At 32.5% G+C, this 23,772-nt stretch overlaps 1 protein-coding gene across 2 annotated transcripts in view; it reads left to right on the top strand.

Moving 5' to 3' along the window:
- The window catches only part of LOC149089001 (serine/threonine-protein kinase ATR-like), a 159,354-nt gene that overhangs the window by 68,356 nt on the left and 67,226 nt on the right, over positions 1 to 23,772 (top strand). For both annotated transcript variants that reach the window (XM_089251216.1, XM_089251211.1), the window contains exons 21-33: positions 3,207 to 3,321; positions 4,543 to 4,813; positions 5,126 to 5,200; positions 7,743 to 7,856; positions 9,456 to 9,650; positions 12,081 to 12,260; positions 12,631 to 12,723; positions 13,476 to 13,633; positions 13,909 to 14,028; positions 16,189 to 16,293; positions 16,385 to 16,499; positions 21,737 to 21,805; positions 22,065 to 22,153. In XM_089251216.1, the coding sequence (XP_089107342.1) occupies positions 3,207 to 3,321; positions 4,543 to 4,813; positions 5,126 to 5,200; positions 7,743 to 7,856; positions 9,456 to 9,650; positions 12,081 to 12,260; positions 12,631 to 12,723; positions 13,476 to 13,633; positions 13,909 to 14,028; positions 16,189 to 16,293; positions 16,385 to 16,499; positions 21,737 to 21,805; positions 22,065 to 22,153 (1,699 nt within the window). The remainder of the gene's footprint in view (positions 1 to 3,206; positions 3,322 to 4,542; positions 4,814 to 5,125; positions 5,201 to 7,742; positions 7,857 to 9,455; positions 9,651 to 12,080; positions 12,261 to 12,630; positions 12,724 to 13,475; positions 13,634 to 13,908; positions 14,029 to 16,188; positions 16,294 to 16,384; positions 16,500 to 21,736; positions 21,806 to 22,064; positions 22,154 to 23,772) is intronic.

Raw genomic sequence — 23,772 nt, 5'->3', positions numbered from 1 at the left:
ATATTCACTTATAGATAACAGGAAGTGTTTCTCTTCCACGAGAGCGCCAATACTATCTTGAGAGGGTCTCTATGGGTGCAGAAGTTTTGGTTTTAGATCCCCCTTTTTTTTAATTATTTTGCTTTATGTGACAGTTATATCTCTCTTCATACGCTAAAACGTTCTCTGGCTCTTCCATTCCTGAATACTCGCTGTAAACAAAACTTGATAAGAATCATCCATAATAACCCCATGAGCGGTACATGAACCGTAACAAAAGACTAAAACTGTCGTGAAAACAAGTGTCATCGACGTTATACCGTTCCGGGAAAGGGGGCTGGGTGAGCAACGGAAATTTTGGCAAGAAAAGTGAGTAAAAAATTTCTAAACTTTTCCGCATTATTATTATTATTATTTTGTGCTATTCCTGAATTTTCACGTGAAAACAGAATTAATCTGTTCTTAATTTTTTTTTTGATTGGCTTCAAAAGTTTTATTTAACGTGAATTTTTTTAAATATAAATTGAAGAAAACAATTAGAAATCCCCAAGCTTTTGAGACCCATGGTTAGTATATACAGTATTTTAAAATTATCCGTTGCTTTCATATTATTGTTTGGAATTTTTTTTACAAATAAATTTCAGCTAAGGGAAAGGAAATATTGCAGAAAAATATTACCATGTTTTTCGAAATTTTTAGTGTTACTTACGGCACATCAATGTGTAAGTGACTCGCTGATGTAAGATAATTATTTTTCTAAATTTTAAAAAACTCTCTAATCAAAAAAAAAAATTATTTCAAAAATCTCACTTTAATTTCTGAAAATATCGGCAGTGGTTTTTTTTTAATTCTATGGCTATTACTAATTTACTGTGCAATTTTTTTACACTCATTACGTTACACGTAAAAAAACATTTTTCTCAGTGAGATTGGCGAGAATCGGCCATACCTTACCAAGCCCGCGCATCGATACATTGGTTAAGAGGCTTTCGTTCCCATAGCAACGAGTGATGCGGTTCCCTCGTAGCTTCCCGTTCACTGCAAAGTTAACCTGAAATTAACTATAGCAAGACGATCTACCAACATGAATGACGTAACTGTTTCAATATTAGTTAAGTTCCCATTAAACATGTTAATTATTGCAACATTTATATTTTTACTTTCTGCAGCATCAGTATTGGCTTATATTTCTTTTTTTTGAGCCATCTCTTCCCTTGCCATTATGTATAAAGTTTTGGAAATAATTAAATCTATTTCACTTACTTGGGATTCTGTGGCTTTTATGCAGAATTCAGGCACAAATGCTCGGTGGGGAGCAACGAGCTGCTCTATGATCCGATGACAATTGATGCTGCAAAAACGAAGGATGTTGAAAATTTCCTGAAACTTTGGTAGCCATTATAACAGTTAACTTTATTTTGTTACAAACTTTGCAGAATGCACGATTTTTTTTTCATCAAATTCGATCCAAGGAAATTCTCTACACCATTTTGGCACAAATTCGGAGTGACTCCCTTTAGGAGTTTTGTTAGATGTCCACATCACCAATTTTTTTTCTCTTCTGTTTGTGGCCATCATTAGAGAGTACATAATCATTTCTTTCTCAAAAGTATCTGCAGACATATTGATCGGAAAATTGGGATTGTCTTCCTCCTTATGTAGTCTTTTACTCGTCTATGTACAGTGTACACGTGGATGGCTTTGTCAACACGACATATTTTTTGAGGAAAGAACTTAAAGTAATTTGATTTTGAGACTTTTTTTTTCACAGCAGTTATGAAAATATTTTTCCAATAGATCACCAAAAAAAAAAAAAAATCCAATGTTACATTTGTACATTTATTGCCAAGAGCAACCATTAACTGAGTAAAAAAAAGCAGGGATTTTTGTCATACACGATTGTTTACAAAAAAGTAAAGGAAGTCTTTATAACAGCTAACATTGTCGAATCAAAAACGAAAAATAAAGCTAGGTAACGAGCATTAACAGGGATCAGAGCTAAGTTACAAATAAGCCTGTGTTGGGGCTTCCACGGCTAACCTCTGAACACTTGGTATACACTTCATGTTTATTGTCTTGTACATATATTTTCAAAAAAAAAAAAAAAAATTCAACCTAAATTTTTAGTATTTTCTAACCTAAAGAAAATTTTGAGGAGTATTTTCACCCCGCAAGGAAATTTGGGGAGTGAAAATGAATTTCAGGCACTGCCGGTGAGCAGTAGTCATCTCACATATCTGGCCGGCAGACTAAAAAGTATTATATGCACCCTCCTTAATTAGAATGAAACAGCGGCAGACTATAATATATCGTGAGGGTTCTCTCTCATTGTTTGACAAAGGGGTCAGAACCAATTGGAAAACTCTGATGTACAATATGTTTTGCAGAGCCCAGTTTAAATTGGTGTTCTCGAAAATAGTTGAACTCAGAGGGCTCGTGGTAAGATTTAGCTAAGTTTATATTGGGTCAATATGTTTCTGAGTGATCAACAGTGAGAACTCATCCACAGAGAGCAACAGGCCTACAAACGGTACAAATATTCAATCATTACAATTCAATCACTTCACTTTTGAAATATAGATGGCAGCACTGAGAAACCTCAGACACAACACTAGATACACACTAAGACTGTTGGGTACATATACACTTCTGGCACAACTCACTAGGTAGTAGATTGCTATGGACCATGGCTATAGACCTGAATTGTGCTTGGTTTGAAAGAGAAGGAAAAAAATCAAGAACTTTTTTGTATCTGTAGGTGTAGGGAAGTATGACAATAAATAACAAACACCCCCACATTTAAGATATTATCATTTATTAAACAAGAAATTAACAGACATTCAAGTTGATATTTTAAATTTATAAAATGGGAGTGATTTTTCTGGACTCACCGCTAGTCACTGGTCAGTTATTAATTGCTGTTATAGAGCAATTAACTGATGAAAATATGGTTACAAGTTATAAAATGAGTGGGCACCTCACATTTCAGAAACTGCTGAAAGTTAAAATTGGAAAATTTAAAAATTGACTTATTTTTTCATTTTTTTTTTCAATTTCTATTGATGGTTTCTTTGTATAAGTTTTGTTATTGAAAAATGCAAGTTTATCTTAGTTACTCCATATTTATATACATTTATATACATATATTTCTTTTTGGTTTTCTTCAGACAGTTTTTATTTTCAGATGTTTGAATGTAAAATAAATCAAGCATATTTTTCTCTCAAAGGTTGCCTTACTAGCCTTCCATCCTACCTGAGTCATTTTGAAATCAATAAGGCTCTACTGAAATCATTAGTCATACTCTTGAATGACTCCCACGAAACAGTGCGACATAAGTTCAGGTAGTCTGCTGATGAAATTTTTTCCCTGTTATTTTTTGTTTTACTCTCTCAATAATTTTTTTTTAATTGTGCATATTAAAGAAGTTATGTCTAATACTCATATAGTGCAGTCTGTGTGTACTGAAGTTGCATAAGACCATGAAAAATGTTCTTTATACGTAATATTCTGAACCTTTCGGTGCATCATGTAGCTCAGAGAGCACACACCCTCTGGTGTAAAGGCATCGCGTAAAAAAGTATCAGTTTATACAACATGACAACTATATCAATGCATAGCGTGCAAGTGGTAGCCATCTGGCATATCTGATTCACAGATGAAAAAGATTGTGCACTCCTCTGGTGTACAAAAAATACAATAAAAATAAAAATTTATGTAATGAAAGGTGTAGCAGTATACAGTCAAAATATGTGTTAATCGAATTGATTCATCCAAATGATTATCTCATGAAATTAGATAATTAAATTTATTTACTATATAATTAAATGTAAAATAATGAAAATAAAAAATAACTTGTAAATTACTATAATCTTTTTTCTGAATTTGCTATCTTCTACATATCGCAGCCCATCAAAAGGTCTGAGTAATATCATATATCATTGCCGCTGTGGTGGTCAAGTGGTTATAGTGACAGACTTGCATCGTAAAGTTCTGGATTCGTACCTCACTGTCGCCACAGTGGTGGTTGGCTTAAGTTGGTTTTCTGTGGTTCTCCCAACTTCAAGGCACAAAAGCGAGCCGATCTTCCCATTAAAAAGTCTCGCCATGGAGAGCAATAACCCTACAACGGTACAATTAATCAATCATTATATTTCATGCATGGTTAAAAAAATTGATAGCAGATGGCAGCATTACACAAAACAAGCATTACACAGAAAACAAACTTCACGGTAGGTTCACTACACATACATTCCAACATGTACCAATTCGTTAAAAGGTCTGCATAGGAATACGGACGAGGTGCATGCCTGGTTTAGTAGCCCTTCAAAAGAAGCTGGTTAAGCTTTTTTTATGCACTAAAATTGTATCCATTCATCCCAAAGCTTATCTGGTATATATTTACAGAGGTCTGACTGTACATGCACATAATTTTTAGAGTAAAGTGTGTTCCAAGATATACATACAGTATATATTTTTATCACCCGTTATGCTAAGCTTCATAATATATTTGAATGAATTACAAAATTATTGCTTTACATCATTAGATAATTCTCTTCTTTCAGTAAGGTTGCTATTAGCTGTTTGACAAAGCAGCTGAATGATGGGTCAACGCAATGGACTCCTGATTTGATTAAAATTTTCATAGATGGAGTGAGATCATCACTGCACTTTGGGAAGTCTTGTGGCAATCTCTACATACAAGAGACTGCTCTTGAGACTATCTGTGATATTGGTAAAGTTACTGAAGGGAAGTTACTTTTTCTCTGTATAACGACTCTTTTGGAAACACAGTTGCATACTGTGCCATCTATTGCTGCCATGGCTCGATTGAAGGTAAGTATTTTGAAATTTTATTATTATTCCCTTTAGAATATGCTAAAACTTTTTGTAATCAAAAAATTAATTCAATTTTATATCATAAACATAATGCCTCCCCTCAACTTAAAAACTTATTTTATTTCAAGCCTAGGAGATGTAGTAATGAATAATTTTGTAAATTGAACAGCATTTCATTCATATTTTATTTAAAAGCATTCTGCAGTTATTTTACTTTGTGAATCTGTAAAATTAATTTTTTTTACATTGCTATTAAAAAACTTGAATGATAAGAAATTTAATAAATATCTTCTCTTTTTAATTTTTCAGATGAAAGAAATGACATTAGCAAAGCAATACAAAATGTCAGACATGTTCAAACTATACAGGGAACCTATATGTAAGGTCAGTTCAACTTATTATGTACTAGTTTTAAAAATAATTAATTTTGCCCAAGTAAAATGAATTTATTGACCATAGTTTGAAACTTATTTAATATTATTGAAGAATGTATGTGATAACAGTAATGAATGGGCATACAATAATACAACCATCTTTACCACCTCTATTTTATTCTTTTTTCAAAGATGGTAAAAAATATTTTTGGTCGAAATTCAAATAAATAGTGTCTCTGTTCAGACATTGTTACTTATATGCATGAAGTTTAGTATTCATAACTAATGCTGTGTTTAATGTTGAGAATAATATTAGTGTGGGGAAAATTTCTTCACTATGCCTGCATGGTTGTATAGAAGCTTATCAATTCTTTTTATAAAATTTATTGTCGCACTTGCTTTATTAGTCCAACTTGATTATCAATATCTACACAGTTTCATTAGTTTAATCAACTGAGTTTTTTTCTTTTAATTGGACTGAGCAGGACACATGAAACATACAATCAAAGCAACTGAGAAAAACACAAAAAAATGACATTACGATGACAGACACTCTGTGACCCCAAGGGACTAAAAGTCCTTTCAGTGGGTCAGTATAGATTATATTAAGGAGTTAATTGGATTATGCAACAGCCTTTTAAAAGTACTAATTGGTTAATATTTTATAGTCATATATATTTTTAGTTTTTTTTTTAGTTTATTTTTAGTTCTGAACAAAGAATATATATATATATATATATATATGCTATGTATATTTAAACACAAACATATAAAATTAGTCTGTTGACATACACAGAATTCATGTACAATCATATAATCACATGTATTTTTCAGTTGAATATTAACAGGAATGCTTATATTTTTGAAGTTTTTAGAATTTTAGAAGTTTTTAGAATTTTAGAAGTTTTTAGAATTTTATTTGTGTTGTTTTATGATCTATTATTGTTGTAGTATGGATTCTAGACTAATGCTTATTCAGAGTACAAATATATTGTGATTGGATCTTATGTTATTATTTGTATGATTGCATGATATAGATTCATTATTTTTGAGGCAATATATCTATAACTCTTTTTTGGAATATCGTTTTATTTGTTTTCAGCACTAGATATAAGTTATTCAATCTAGATGATGTTCTATTTTGTTTTGTTTATAACCATTTATTGTTTAAAAATGAAAATTTGATTAACCTATTAATATAGTTTTGTCGTATGGTTATAGTCTGTAACATTCTGTTTTATAATTGTTTGCTGTGGTGTTTGTTATTCAGGATCTTATTTTATTATATATATTATCTAGGTTTTGTATATTTGTTTGATAAGCACTTCCCCGAGCAGTGATTCCGTATGTTACTATTGAGTATATCCAAGCATAAAATTAATCTTTTAGAAAGTTATTGTCAATTGTGTGTTTTTTAATCTATATAAAAAATGGCAGCATGTTCTTAACTTTATTATTTTTTCAATTGCCAGTTCCATTTTAAATCATCTTGTATTATTATTCCTAGGTAGTTGTATTCATGATTTTTTTCCATTTCATGGAAGTTACATTGTGAAATATATCGACATAGACAGTGATCGTGTATTTTGATGTTTATGTTAGTTAAATTATTTATTTTCTCATTTTTACGAAAATGTATTTGATTTTTTTGTATATTTAGTATAAGTTTATTTTTCTTGAACCAGGTGTTGATTTTGAATAGGTCCTCTCTGATTTTTTTTAGTAAATTTGTAATTTCAGCATCTTCAACATACAGTATCGTGTCGTCTGCAAATGAAATTAATTTACCATTTATATTTAGTTTGAATGTCATTTACATAAACAAGAAATAATATTGGCCTAAGAATTGATCCCTGGGGACTCCTTTTTTTTACTTCTAATACAAATACAAATATAACGCCACAACAGGCAAAATGCCCAACGAGGTGGCTGAGAAAAAAATAACCATAAAAAATATGGATGTCATATATTTCCAAAAAATATATAGCAGCCCAGTTAAAAATGCAATTAACAAAAATTATAATAGGAATATTCTAGGAATGTACTTATTTCTTTACCTATTTTAATTATTTGTTTTCTATTAAAGTAATATGTTTTAAACCAGTTTAATATATTACCTTGTATACCAGCTGATGACAATTTCTCTGTTAGAGAAGTTAATCTTATCCACATAGTCAAAGAGCTCTTTTTAAATCCAGGAAAACCGTTATTGAATATTTATTGTAGTTATGTCCGGTGTTAAAATAGTTACTTAGTTCTAAAATGGCCATTTCTGTATTCTATTTTTTTGGAACCCATATTGGTTAGGTGCTAGATAGTTCTGATAATTTAAGAAACTTATCAGCTGTTTTTCCATACGAACTTTTTTATTACTTTTGAAATAATGGGAAGAATTGATATGGGCCTGTAGTTTAAGTTATCTGTCTCTCCTGTTTTATAAATGGGATGTTTGTTCTATGGTATATTTTAACTCACTTTAAAAGAAGCCATTTAAATTAGTTATTTCCACTTAAATGAGTTATTTCTTATTTTTAAAAATTTGTTTTCTTCAGTTTCTAGCAGTTTCCATGCTTGCTGTAGGTGCAGATGACACTAAGAAGGCTCGGCATGTTCTAGAAGAAATCTGTTTCATATTTGGCTACTGTGATGTCAGGTCTTTTTTGAATGTAAGTTTGAGTTTAAACTCTTAGCACTGATGATAAAAACAAAGAATATAATTGTCAGCTATATTAAATTCAATAGTTTATTTTTAGTTATGTGTTAAAAGTACATTATTTTTTAATTAGTAAACTAAAAAAAAATTTAATCTAAAATATTGCTTCTTTTTTTTTTATTAATTTCCTCATATAATTCTTTAATGCAGGGCTCCCACTAATCCTACTTTTCCTACTTTTTGGTAAAATGTCCTACTTTTGTCCTATTTTCTTGGTTGTGTCCTATTTTGTAGTTTGTCCTACTTTTTTTTTACCAAATCCCATCAACAAAATTTGTGTAATTGGTTTTAATTGAGCAGGGAATCATCAATATATTGCCAAATATTACAAATGTTGTAGATTGCAATTAATGATCTGTCAAAGCAGAGATTGTATCGTTTTCAAGGTTATTTGGAGGGTATGTGTGGACCATTTTGTTTCTTAATTTTTTATTTCTTATTTTGAGGGTTCAACAAGTAGAATAGTCATTAAAAACTTCTGTCTGGATGGGGAAAAATAATTTTGTATTTACTACTTCATGGTCTTGGACCATAACTAACATTCATCATTCAAAATTATAGTCCACATTTGGTGCATATGTGAAACAACAGTGCATTACAAAGCAGTTGGATACATAGGCCTATACTAGGTTTGGTGATTTGATACTATCCAATAGTATTCAATTGTCTTTTGTATTTTTATTTAAAGGGATTTGTTTACATTACACTGTTCAATGCCCAAAAATCGGTTTCGACAAATTAAGCACTTTTATTTCTAGCTCTTTGCTAAGCATTATAAATATTGTTTATGCCTTAAAGGATGGGCAGTGCAGTAAAACCATCCGGTTCACCCTGGCTTATTTACATCAGATCTTGTAATTTACACATTTTGCACTGTGCTTTTCAAAGTGGCCTATAAGGAGCATCATTGCTACAAAATGTACATGTCTTCATAATTGGCTTTGCTTTGTTGGAGAGAGTTGATAGACTAGACTGGGAAAACTCCAAAAAATAATGTAATTTATATTTTGAAGAGAGATAGAATGAAATTATCTGTGTGTGGTTGCTAGTACACTATTTTGGCCAAAAATTGTTTTTGTAACCGTCATTTCTGCCATTTTGCTTTGGCTTGAGTCAATCTTACAGGATACTCAAATAGTGCTAAAAAAAATTTAGGATTTTTTTAAAATTATGTTATGATTATGTTGTCTAAGGGGGTTACCCTCCCCTCGTACTTTCTATTCCTGCTTTTTCCTACTTTTTCTAATTTTTTGAGTGGGAGCCCTGTTAATGTTAATGCTCTTTAGAACCAAGATATTATGATAAATAGCTTATGTCAGCTTATTTACTGATTGCTGAGAAAACATAACATATTTTAAAAAATTCTGCTAATGCTATACACCAGTGGTGTGTTGCATGGACCTTATGTAAAACAGTTTTCACACTGTAAATAAAGGAGGTAGCGAGGGTGTTCCTTATGTAAAGCTTGCTCATTGTATATAATGTATTGATAGAAGTATTTGGTTTTGGGTGATATTTATTTATTTGAAAACATAAAAATTACATATTACAGGTTTCACAGCAGTATCTGCTTCCCCACTTGGTGAGTAGAGATTGTGACAACATATCTATGTTAATCAAGTTGCTTGCAAAACTCCTGAATACCAACAAAAGGGATCTACTGATGAACAATTTCCCATCCATATTCTCGCATCTTGTTTGCCATTGTGAAAAGTCTGATTTAGAAAAGTGCCTTTGCTACCTCGAAGTAAGTTGGAAATTAAATGACTTGAATAGTGATTATTGAATAAAAAAGGTTAAAAATAGAAAAATTTATAAAACTTTATCTTTTCACATATCTTTAACAGCTTTGGTAATAAAGTATTTTCTAAACTATTTTTCTACAAAAAGTTATAAAGTACAGTGAAATCTGTAAGAGTGACACTGTATGAGACAGAAACCTGTCTTAAACGGAACAAATATTCTTGTTAATAATTAATGCTTTTTCAATAATAGGAAACCTCTGTAAGACGGAAACTGTCTAATGCAGAAACGGAAGAAATATTTAGTCTATTTGTAGCTGCAAAATCTGCTAAAATGGAAAGAATTTTTGGCCAAGTGCATGTTTTTGACCTTTGGATGGGAGGAAAGTTAAGTCGTTCCGATTTCCTTTCTGTTAGGCCATAGTCTCCCAAACTTTTTGTTCCATCGCCCCCTTCATCAGAAATTTTATCCTCTCATTGCCCCCCAACTCAAGTAAACCCATAGGATCCTATGTTAAATCAGTAGGTTCTATCGCCCCCTTGGACCATTCCATCGTCCACTTTGGGAAACACTGTGTTAGGCGAAATTTCACATCTTGGGAAAAATGATGAATGTTTATTATCTATCTGATCTGGTTCTGGGGACCGGGCTTGAGTGGAAGCGGAGTTATTACTATTAAAAATTTAGTAAAAGTTTATTTAGCTTCATTTCATTTATGATGGAAATGGTGACTTGTTAGAAAACACTCTTATTTCTTGAAAGAAGTTAGATAATTTCGGGAGAATTATGCACGTGGGAGACTGAATTGTTGTTTGCAATTTAGCAATACTGTGTTTTGGCTTCTGCAGAGATTTTCATTCAATGTAGAGATAGCCACCAGCAATAAGAAATGCATATTGAATTTGAACACAAAAATGGAGTTTGTAGAGATGTAAAAAAAGGAAAATTTTTTAAATGTTACGAATATGTAGAATTTTTCTTTCACGAATGTTATTAGGGGGAGGGGGTTGTTGATCTCATCTTCACTGTTTTTTAAAAAAGATGCAATTTCTCAATTTTAATTTTAAATACAGTGAAACCTCGTTACATCGATACTCGATGCATTGTTTACTACAATAAATCTCTCTATAACAATATTTTTAGGAGATTGTTAAAGTTGCTTTATAAGCTTTATAAAATGATATTTTTTTTATATTTTACTCATTCGTTTTCAGTTTAATTTTAATTTGGTCTTGTCATTTGTTTTCTTCTTCTGAAGGCATCTAATAACATCAACATCATGCACTAAAAAATTACCGAAAGCTAAAGTAAGTAACTGCTATTACTACTTTCTGTGTAAGACACGAATGTGCAATGCAGTAATCTTGTTTACAAGGGCAATGCATCTTAGTGAATTTTTATAATAAATTAATCAATTACAATTTTTTGTGGCGAATGAATACATAAAAGCGCATTTTCTGATGCTGTTAATACTGTCGAGGTAGAGAAGAGGACAACAACAGCATAAATTTAATCACATGTAAGGACAATTTTGCCTCTCAATACAACGATAATCCCTCTACAGCAATACTTTTTCTTGGTCCGAAGAATATCGTTGTTTTGAGGTTTCACTGTAATAAAAATTCCATTTTTGACAAAAGTAAGTGTTCATTCTATTGCTATTCAGGAGAATGTTTTATATTGAAGTTTAACTATTATATGAAACTAAAATATGAAATTTTAAATGTATAGTTATTTGAAACAGCAAACATGAAAAAATTCAAAATAATAATATGCATGTCTCTGTTTAACACTCGTTGGTTCATAGAAATTAGGGTGATGTTCTCAAAACAAATTTTGTAAACGATAGAAATAAATTAGTGCATATATTTTTATGTGCAGCTCTATGAAACAGAAACTTGTCTAGAACGGAAAATAATTTCAGTCTCTTGACCTTCCGTTTTATATACAGGTTTCAACTGTATTATATTAAAAAAAGTTCTGATGGGCAGTCAATTTTTTTGACTTCAAAAAGTGTTCTGGTATTTTCATCAGTTTTTGAAAGTGAGCATTAATAATCTTTTTAGTACCATATCGAGAAACACACAACTAAAAACTTTTCTTCATGGAATTTCTTCCTGTTGTTTTGCTTGCAGTTGCAGTCAATAAGCAGAGCAGTGACATATTGTATGTATTGAGTCTTATTCAAACTGAATATCTAGAGCTCTACAGTTGTGAACAAAATAAACTCACAGAAGAACTTCTGCTTATTTCTTTCTATTTTTGTTGACTGTGAAAAGCTGCACTGCTGTGATAATAGAAATTTATTTTTTTACATTTTTTTGTTTAAATTCTCAATATTACTTCTGCTTATTCTCTCAAAGAATTAAAATTGAAATTAGTTTTAAAATTTGTAATTATTTTTCAGTTAATTTTTATAGTCATTTTTTTCCAGAATGAGACAGAGCTAGAGTTTGGGAGTTTGCTTCGCTGTAGTTATCAACTTGTTCATAATGAGTTATTACTACGCCTTAGTACACACTATAGTCAAGTGTTTGCTGGATTGACAACATTAGCATCTAAAAGCAATAATGATGCAGTTTTTGAAAGTGTAATTAGTAATCGAGAAGATATGGTAAATATTTATTTTTTTTGTCAATTCTCGCTGTTAAATACAATATACATATAACTTCCATGCACTTAAAAGTAGAACTTGATCATGAATTGAATGATCAAGTTCTACTTTGTGAATATGTATCATCTCACGTGTATATATTGTTTATAATTTTTATTAATTGCATTTTTAATTGGGTTGATGTATTTTTGAAATATATGACATCCGTATTTTTATGGGCATCTTTTTCTCAGCCACCTCGTTGGGCATTTTGCCTGTTGTGGCGTTGTATTTGTATTTGAATGTATATTCATTCATGATATTCATTCAATCTAATTTTTCTTATAATTTCAGTTAAAAATTTGTTCAATCTTTCTCCAATTTTGTTTAGGCCAATTATTTGCAACCAAAACTTTTGGGATTTCTAGTATTTTTCGATTCTCAGATGTTAAAGAGCAGTGTTACAATGGAGGACAAAAAATTGGTTTGTTGTTTTATTGCTGTGGCTTTTATTTTTTGCATTGATGTATTACTCGCAATTGTTCTTTGTATCTGTCATATGACTAATAATTACTTGTATTTGTAAAGACTAATAATAAACTCATAGAGAATATAATTCAAACATACATATTTAAAAAATTTTAACCTTTTGATGTTTTAATTTTTTTCATCATGCTGAAAATTATTATCCGAAAAAATGTGTTAAAATTTCTTTGAATTAAAAATGAACAACTATTAACATTATTTTATGGCATCTTCCCGAGCAGTGGGGAGATCCATCCATTTACTGATGGTGCAGTAAATAGATTCACAATTCTGTATTCATTCCTGTGACATTACGATATGCATTTGTGCTATATTGCTGTAAGGTATAAAAATTGGTTGGTTAGTTTCAGTTCATGCTCAATCTTCACTAAACAAAATTTTAATAAGACATTTAAAGGTACAAATAATTCTTTTCTTTCGGTTACATTAATTTTTGCAGCAGTTTTCATGTATATTATGAAGAAAGATCTTATCCAAATTAGCCATTAAATTACTCAAGTTGTCAGTGAGGTATTTCTCCATACATGCACAAGAGGAAAATTTCCTTTTTTCTTTCAGCATGTACTGTATATAATTAATAAGCTAGTAATTTTTTCATGATGCATAATTGTTTTATTCTAAAAAAAATTATCACACATTTTATTCATTGTAATTTTTTCATTGAATATGAACATTGTAATTTGTTCATAGGCTCTGAGTAGCTTGGTTTCTGTAATTGGACTCATGGGACCCAGACACATAACAGCTGTTCGCTTCAAAATTTTAGCCACTCTAAGAATAGCTCTTCGCTTCAAAGAGTCTGATTTTCCAAGAATGTGTTGCAAAGCATGGGATACTTATGTTCGCAGGTATATTATATTGAAATATTTCTAGATTTTTCTTAGAGTCATAAGCCTTGTGAGGAATACAGTTATTTCCGACTGGAGCACCATGTTTTGATCCCTGAATATGCACTCATTAAAAAACATCTTTAGTTTCCTCATTATAAGAATGGGGAAAAGATGTAATTGTAATTAGCAAGAGTGAAACTGAATTGTAATTTCTTAAGTATGGCTTATTTCTATTTGGAATTCTTGTTTTCTCATTCAAAGGATTAATTTAGTTGTTTATTTCATGTTTCCAGCATAGAAATTGGATCACTTGGTCCAATGCTGAATCAAGTGATCGTTGCTCTTCTGCCATTGTTGGAATCTGAACCAGATCATGTGTCAGAAATCTTTTCATACCTTGTCATAGAAAATCAGTAAGTAGAGTGTTTGAACTTTCATTAGTATAAATCTGTACCTCACTAATTTCTTCATAAGTATTAATCAGAATCATTTGCCAATGAAAATAAAGTTTAACTACCCTTATAGGCACCAAGACCTCAGGTTGCAACCATAGTGCATCTCGAGGCATAATGTAGGGAAATAAGAAAGTTTTTTCTTACTGCTCATTTATTTTTCTTTTTTTCTTCATCCCCCATGACACAGCAATAATCCAAGGGAGAAATTTGAATGAATCAGAAAAAAAAAAATCCTTATGGCACACACATGCTTTAAAACATACGTGTAATAATCTATAATCCACAGTATAAATTTGAATAATCCACACAGAATTCAACAAATGGTACATGGATAGTACCACATGAAAATGCAAAATTAAAATTCACTGAAAAAATAAATTCTGTGGTTGAAGTTGCTCGACCTCAGCCCAATAGAAGCTGTTTTGTCGTCATCAGTGGTACATCAGTCCTAAGACTGGTTCACCCCCATGTTGAGCAGCCACCACTCATCTCTGTCTTAGGCTTTGTTCTTTAGTTGGTTATAGCTGTTACATTCTGCATTATTTAGTAGCATTGAGATCCAGGTGATCCTGGGCCTTTTCCCTTCTATCCTACTTTCCATCACATCTTGTAGCAATTCGCAGTGACAGAGAACATGTCCCAACCAGTGTAGACATCTGTATTTAATCCTTTTCAGGATTTGGTGACTCTCTCCAACCTGTGTTAGTACTTGTGAATTTGACCTTTTCAGTGTCTATCTTATATGCTCCATGTTGCACCTCCAGTACCACACAAGAAGCAGTTTAACACCATAAATAATGGGAAAAAATCTGTGCTGAAACGTGACTGTGAACAGAATATGCAGCAGCACTGTGCAATCAAAGCAAAATGGCAAAAGTTCACGGCTGTAATGGTGCAGAAAACGTTTTGTCCAATTGCTAACATACGTGTATGTGAATATTCAAATAAGGCATAAAAGGGAATGCAGTAAAATTGATACAGCTATAACCATAGATGTGATTTTACTTTGTCATGACCCCTCACTCCTGAATATAATAATAAAAAAATGAATATAAGAAATTCTGCTGCTTATCGCAATGCAAATGTATTGCAATATTTGAGAATCAATAAATGATGGCAAGGCCCAGCTTCACTGGGTGCTCTCTCTCCACGAGGCGTTATTATTGTCAACTTGATGTACCTGAACCGCATTTGATTAAATCTGAAAGAAAATGTATTTTTATAGTGCTCCCCATTATTAATATTATTTCACTAAGCAGGTTTGAAGCCCTAGAAGTAGAAGAAGCCAGTATAATTCTTTATGGGCATTGTATAATATTTCATGTATATATATTGTTTTTAATTGGACATCCATATCTGTTATGGGCATCTTTTTCTCAACCACCTCGTTGGGCATTTTGCTTGTTGTGGCATTGTATTTGTATAATCTAGTTGGAGCAGGCAAAGCACAGAAAAAAAACCACAAACGTTCCAAGGTACTACATTTGGCGACTTTCCGAAGGGTATCTAAACTACACGCCACCTTCCAAGCCTTAGACCAAAATGCAGAATTAATGAACATATGGAATTCAATTCCCGGAAAAAGTTTTTAAAAAGAAATTTCTTTAGTAATGGTTGAGTGAATCTATTTCATGGGAAATCAGCGTCATGAAAATTGAAATGCTTCCATCACTTAATCTGCAACACAAGTCTCTGTCTGATAATGAATCATTGTTAGTACATGGGATGGTGTAGTCTCCACCTTTCATCATTAGCCTGTCAATGATAGTAGGTTCATACTCTGTGGAAAATCTATTTGCATTGTTTCACTGCTTCAGAATCAGAAATCACAGGGGGCATCTCTAAAGGGGTTAGATTCTGTGTTACAATCGCTCTAGCAAATGGTGCATATTCATTTGATTGAAGAGTCAATTTAGGGGATGAATTCTTTATTGAGGTGAATTTTATTGAAATGACTTGGCCTTAGTGTATGAAGAGTCAAAAGAGTTATAATAGTTCCATGAAGAAATATTGATTCATTGATTGGAAATATTTTTTTTATAAATTTGTAACATTAGTGTTGCTATGATTGATTGAAGTTTTTTTTTCTTAATATATAAATCTGAAATTTTGTTTCAGTCAGCCTTTGAAAGAGTACTTTCATGACCTATACTTTATTCCTGATCGCATAGAGCTGTTCGCTGTAAATTCTGTTCTTAAGCAGTACATAGAGAACCCGTCAACGTATGTATGCTTTTTTAAATGAAATTTTCTCATAGAAAATATTTTTTATACTTTGTAAGATATATTCAAGCATGTTACTTTATTATTTCAGACAATCAGATTTCCAAACTCTTCTTAGACATTCATTCAAAGGAGTAAGCCATGAAAACTTAGAAGTACGGTTGCATGCTTTAGCCAAGTTGAAGGAAGTTTTGACTGTCAACCAAGTATACAGCTTCATGAAATTATGATTAAGTTGCATATTGTGATCATATATATGGCTTACAACCACACACTCGGACTCTAACCAGAACACAAACACATAGAGGAACATTTCAGAAAGAAATAAAACAAAGAAAAACAAGAATAAAAGCCTTGTTATAAAGTATAGTCTTATTGCCTAATTAATAATAATAATTGTTCTTTGTCCTATTTTTACATCTTGTTGCATATCTTCCCCCTTAAAATGTTCAGCGGCTCGCTGCAACTGTTTAGTCTGACTCCTCGTCACAGGTCTGGGAAGACTACGAATATCTGGAAGTTGGCTTGCATTCGCTTGTGTAAGACTGGGCTTCTCTGGATGTAGATCTTGTTCTTTTGAATCATAATATTTCTCCATCCATAAAACATGAACAATATCATTTAGTTGCAGCTTCCGGGACTTTTCCTCACAAGGCCTCAATTCATACGTGACTTCTGATAGTTTCATCAGAACATGATAGGGCCCCAAATAATGTTTCAGAAGATTTTCTGACAAACTGAGTTTTCAGACCAGTGTAAAAATCCACACGAGATCACCTTTCTTGTATTGTACTTCTGAGCTTCGTTGTCACGTCTTTTATCTTTCACCTTTGCTCTCGAGATATGTAATCTTGCAAGTTCTCGAGTTTCTTCTGCATTCTTTATTAATTTAGCTACATAGTCACTGGGAGTATGATTGGGATCATCCGGTAGTATGGCATCCAGTGGTGTCTCTACATCACATCCATGAATGAGGAAGAATGGACTAAAGCCTGTTGTTTCCTGTTCTGCCGAGTTATAAGCAAATGTGACGTAAGATAGTATACAATGCCAATCTCTTTGTTCTATGTCAATACACATAGATAACATATCTGCTAAAGTCTTGTTGAACCTTTCCGTAAGGCCATTTGTTTGAGGGTGGTATTTGTTTGAGTTAGTAGATAAGAAGTTTTACACAGCTCATTTATTTCCTTTACAAGATTCAACAAAAATGAAGTATTTGAGGTCCCTCAGATCAATTTCAGGACCACCATTACCAGACGTGGGGCCCGAAAATAAAATGATCTGTCGCCTCGAGTTGCAAATTATTCTCGTTTATTTGATGTATTATTTGGAACAATCACTATCATTTCTGTAGTTGATACATAGCTGCCTTGTTCTATTATTGTAAAAAAAAATATTTTTTTTATATTCGCTAATACGTATGCAAGACTCCTCTAAGAATGGGTCCCTATGTGGCCGCATTTGTCCCATACCCTCTGAGGGTGAATCTGGTCAATTTAAACAAATACCAAAAAATACAAAATAAATAACTAAGGCTGTTTGAAGTGCATTTATGGTATAAAAAAAACAAAATCAAAACAACACGGCCCCCCCCCCCATAGCCCTGTCTTCTCCTACCTTGCCTTGTGTGAGTCATGATGTCAACTGATGACCTCTTCGGACAATCATCAGCGAACTATACACATACAATGCCTGAGCAAGACATAACGTGAAGCATGTGGAGAAACAAATTTCTAATTTTCCTCTGCTTTTCTAAAAGTAGGCTGCATTCATCTGAAACAAAATTATTCATTTTGAATATCATCCGATCAAAGCAAAGTTGATGCATGGCAACATCAAGTTCCCTATCTCTGTCTCAGATCATGTATTCACTTTTAAATGGGGCTGGAAGAAATGGTGGGGGGCGGGAGACTTTTCGATGATAATTGATACTGAGAGTTGGCATTTATGGCAGAAAAAGCTAAAAAAAAAGACATTTTTTCAGAAAAGCTTGAAAATAGACAAAAATATAGGCATTTATGGCATTTTGCTTGAATTTCCAGACTCTAATCAATCATGAAGTTTGGGATTCGTGTCGTAAAAACATAGTGTAATTGACGTTGTGTGGCCCATAAACAAAATATTTTAAGTTTAAAAAGCATAAAGTAAGCTAAGCCGAAAAAACATTGCATAAATGGAAGGAATTGTATAAATGGGGTTCCAGTGTAAATGAGTGATTTCAAGAATTCTCGGGAAATTCAATTTCCCATTTCCCTAGGGTTCTAAATGTCAGAATTTGAAAACCCTAGTAATGCCCATCTTGCCAATCATCCAGAAGGATCTAGCATAAAGAGTGCAGAGTTTGTACGATGCTTAAAAACTCCTTAAAAAGTCATTAATTTTCATTTCCTTTTTAAGAACCCTTAAAAACCCCTTAAAATCCTTCCAGCTGTATTTAAAAAAAAAAAAAGTCATGACTTTTCCCCCACCCTGGAATATTTCTTGCTAAGGTTGATGATGAGTAGTACTTGACACTGAAAAAGTGTCTCTGAAAAAAAGAAGGGGAAAGTTCTAACTATCATCTTGCCAGTGATGCTACTACCAGTGGTGGGAACTCTGCGCCAAAATTAACATCTTGCTACTATAGTGTATTTTTGTATTTTTCTGTATCAAATAGTGCTTGTTTTCATTTTATTTTTTTATGTAAATTGGAAACTCCTTGAAATACTTTTATACCAGCCTTGTATGAGGAGAAATAAAGAAATACTTATATTTGTCCTCTATGGTATGTAGAATGACACGCTTAGCACATTAAACTCCCAGACTTTTGGAAAGGGCACAAAAAAGTTTTGTTTTCGCGTGCCACAAAACGATTCCTTCCCAGAGAGTATGTTTTATTCCTTTGTACTTCAGCACCACCCCCTTCCTCCCATCTTCCAGTCACACTTAGAATTATCCGAGAAAATAATTTTGAAGAGTAATTTCACTCTCCAAAATTTTAAGGGGGTATTTAAAAAAAATTTATTAATATTATTAAAATTTTTTTAATTTTTTTAAGCAGTATTTTATTTTATGAAAAACAAAAAAATTTACTCAAAATTTGAAAGAGTATTTTCAGTCCTCTACAAAATATGGAGGATTGAAATTGAATTCAGATGCATATTGTATTTTCCTGGCAAGTTCCCACTCTCGATTTTGTCCTCGAAAATTGGATTGTGGTAACTCCAACTCCTTATTCAAATGATCAGCCCCTCATCAGGCTTTCCATCGTGAAAAAGGGAAGGATCTAGCGTTTAGCTAGTTAACAAAGGGGAATAATCGTGGGTGATGAAACATCAGTAAAAACATAACGTGAGGCCTAAAGGGACGATATGTTACAGTCTCAGGTGAAGGGTGCTAGAGTGTCCTAGATCGTGTTCTGTACCTCTTCCCAGATCGTGTCTTCCATATTTTCAGTTTCGTTGCTTCATGCAAGCGAAGTTATCTGAGGAATCAATTGTTGAATTTCTTCTTTCACTATGCATCGGATCAATGTTGACAAACTCTCTGTGTTCGTTGAAGATACAGCCGTCACATTTGGTAGCCTTTCATATTGTGGCTTGATTATATGTCGTCTCTTCATAGTCTCGATCTGTTGACAATTAGATATAAACTGATCTACTTTAGCGGCTTCTTTGTTCATCAGTACTTGGTAAAAATCCTCTGTGATCAGTTTTGTGAGATGGGGAATTTTCTGGTCATCAGATGAACACATTAATACAGAATCATTGGCATAAGTGATCATGGAACCGTCAAATTCTAAATTACAACGATCATGAATGAAAATCAGGAAAAGCAAAGGACCTAATATAGATCCTTGTGGGACTCCTCTATTTATATGGACATAATTACTCAAATTAACATGTATTTTGACTCTTTGTTCTCTATTATATAAATATGAAGTGAACCAATTTAAAATATGACCATGAATACCAGCTGAATTGAGTTTTTGAATGAGAATATTGTCAAAAGCCTTTGAAATATATCGAAAAATATTGCAACAGTAAATTTGTTTTTGTCAATGCCATTATAAATAAATTTCGAAAAGGCCAAAAGGGCATTTTCATCACCTCGTCCTTTTATGAAACCAAATTGGTTTTTACCAAAATAATTCACAGAATACAAAAAATTATATATTCTAATTGAAAGAATTTTTTCAATAAGTTTAGAAAAAACCGGTACAATTGAGATAGGCCTATAATGCAGAAGAGAATTTTTATCGCCAGCTTTAAAAACAGGAGTAATAGTGGCTCGTTTCAGTGACTCAGGAAATACATCAAGTTGAAATGAGGTATTTATGAACTTTGTGATAAATGCAACATTATTTGCAGCAAACTATCAAGTATATATTAAAATAAAATAAACTAAATCAAGTATATTTTAATTCCATCCTAATCATACGAATTACTTTTAGAAATAATAATTGTTCTCTGTCCTATTTTTGCATCTTGTCACAATATTATTAAAAGTGTGAATAAGTTTTTTTTTTTTTTAAATTTATTTATTTATGACATAATTACACATCATCAAGTGTTCGAAACACCAAGGATCGCATGGACCATGTTGGCGCTTACAAAAAGTTATTCATTGTGACATGTCAATATTCAAAAAATAAAAAATAAAATAAATGAAATAAAATAAACCAAAAAAATTACAAATTATACACAAACATGAAACACGTATAATACAAAGTGTAGTTTGATTGAATGTTAAGGTAGAGTGAATAAAAAAAAAAAACCCAGAAAAAAAAGGAAAAAGAAGAAGATTAATTCGAATTTCATAAATAAGAAAGTTAGAATAAAATAAGTTAGAATTTAATTGTTCTGCACATTTTGTTTTAATAAAATTTTAGCTGAATTTTAAAATATTTCATCAATGTGCGCATAATATAGTAAAACCTCTCTTTTGCGGACACCGGTGAGACAAAAACAAATTGATCTGCAAAAGAGAGATGATAATTAATCAGGGGTTTGAAATACATACTTTTATTATACTAGAGGGAATTATTATTTGGCCATAAAGGACGGGTGACCATGTTTAAGGGGTGTCTGTTAAAAGGGGCTTTACTGTACACATACAATTTTTTTAATATCTTATTTTTAAAAAAAATGGAAAAAAATTCTAAATATATTTTTATTGTGCACAAAAAAAAGTTGAAATTTTTCAAAATAGTGTTGTGTGTCTAAACACACTTAAAGTGAAATCACCCAAAGTGAGGGATACCTGTAGGGTCTAAGGGGAAAGAAGTATTGTTTCATATGCATTAATAATTAAAATTTAATTTGCAATTTAATATTTTTCCTTTTTTGTAATGAGTAGTTGAAAAGTTCATTTGAGTACATGCTTTTTACAAATTTATGTTATGATTGTAATGTCTTTTTCAAAATATAACTGTGACAAATTTACTCTTTTGTACTTTTAGGTATCACTTTATGAGCACCTTTTGAGCAGGGAATCTATGGACCATCTGCTTTCTGATTTGATTGCTGTTGTGAGTAAATGAATTTTTAAAATTCAAATTCAATATTAGTGTTGATGTGAATGTATTTGCTTATTTGCTCAAATATTGGTAAAAGGGTAGCAAATTCCTGCTTTAAGTTACCTAATGTGACTTAAAGGCCAGTCGTAGTCTAGGCTCTGTCCCTGGTGGGATGCAAGCCGTTTACCCGGAAGGGTTGGACTACGCTGGAGAGGGGTAATACCTAATGTGACTGGTCATTTCTTATTCTTTTGTTCCCGTTTCTCATCAGGTCATGCCAAACTGTCGAGAATCTGATATCAGGGCGAGATCATTGTTGGGAGAATGCTTTGGTGCATTAGGTGCTGTAGATCCAGGAAGGTGAGTTATTTGAAACTGGCCCTTGGAGGTTGAACAATTTTAGAGAATTTAGTAACAGATCTGTTAAATGAATGAAGCAAAATTAATATTAAGAAAAACATTTTTACTTCTTATTGAGGTCATGCTTTCTGTCTTTAAATACTTTTTTCCTATTCTGCATAAGTGTCATTAGTTATCAACAGTTACCATTATTCTCCCCAGGTATATTTTTAAATTCATCATATAATCAAACATCATATCAGTGAAATTGTGACACAGTAGAAAATTATTTCCTTCTAATAAGATTTTTTTTTTTGGAAACATTTTTTCCCAGAAAATTCCAAAATTGATAGTCACTCCTGCACTCACAAACAGGAAAGGACTAACACAGTAGTAAATTGCCAATTTCCCAATCCCAATGAGGATAGAATGGTGTTGTGTTCAGTTTAGACGAAGAAGCCTATAATGACAATGAGTTGAATGACTATTAGGGGCCATTCAAGTATTACGTCGGCATCGATGGGGGGGAGAAAGGGGTTTCAGATTTACTGACTTTTGATGACAAGGGGGGGAGGGGGGTTTGGATAATGCTTACGTGTCATCAACCACCCTTTATGAAATGGCATCTTACTCAGTGCCCCAAAAACAAGAAAAAGCTTTTGATATTTTGTGGGCACTTGAAGTAACATCCCCCCCCCATTGATAAGTGCCCTACAGAGCTGTGTCTGGGCCGCTTAAGTGCTCTGGAACTGTGCCACGCATCACTCAAGTGATCCGTAATTATATGCTGCGGATCACTTAAATAATCTGAGAATGTGCCGCAGGTAACTTGAATGATGTAGAACCATACTGGGAGGCCACTTAAGTGCTCTAAAACTATGTCACATATCACCAAAGAAGGGATCTCTAAATGTGTCATGGATCGCTTAAGTGTTCTGGAACTGTGTCCCGGGTCATTTAAGTGATCTGAAAATGTGCCACAGGCCACTTAAATGCTCTGGAATTGTACCATGGGACACTTAAACGATCTGTAAATGTGCAGCTTAGTTAATTTTTACAAAATTATGTTTGAGGAGAGCAGGCCGCATTAGATAACCCCCAGAGCCATATTTGGTCTTCGGGCCATGGGGCATTTATGCGATTTATCATTATATGGCTTAGAGCAGGGGTTCTCAACTGGTGTTCCATGGCGACAATAATATAAATCAGTAAATTTGATAGATAAATAAATAAAAGAGGCCTACAGGTTCTCTGCCATAAAAATTATGTACAAAAAAGGGCTCCGCCATAAAAATTGTATACTGGATAGGGCTCCGTGAGTCAAAAAAGGTTGAGAACCACTGGCTTAGAGGGTGGGTTGCAATGAATTTATTAAAGATAAATTTTGAGTTCATAGCCTTTAAATAAAATTGAAATCAACAGAAAATGATTATAACAACATATAAAAGTATTTCCTTCCAAAATTTAAATTTAAAAAAAAAAAAATTCACATTAAAAAATAAATTTTTGATCGGGGGGGGGGCATGAGCCCCAATATGCTCTTCTGTGTACCTGATCCCATCAACATGTGTTAGGGTTCAGAGGGGCAGAGCTGATGACAAAATTTTATTGAAAAGTGGGGGAGGGGTCAGAGTTTTGCT

The sequence above is a fragment of the Pholcus phalangioides genome, unplaced genomic scaffold (genome assembly GCF_987345545.1).
Source record: "Pholcus phalangioides strain wild (caught in Gottingen) unplaced genomic scaffold, Ppha-v1.0 ptg000003l_1, whole genome shotgun sequence".
Taxonomy (NCBI): Eukaryota; Metazoa; Arthropoda; class Arachnida; order Araneae; family Pholcidae; genus Pholcus; species Pholcus phalangioides.
The sequence above is the reverse complement of the archived record's forward strand: the minus strand, read 5'-3'. Positions and strand labels throughout refer to the sequence as shown.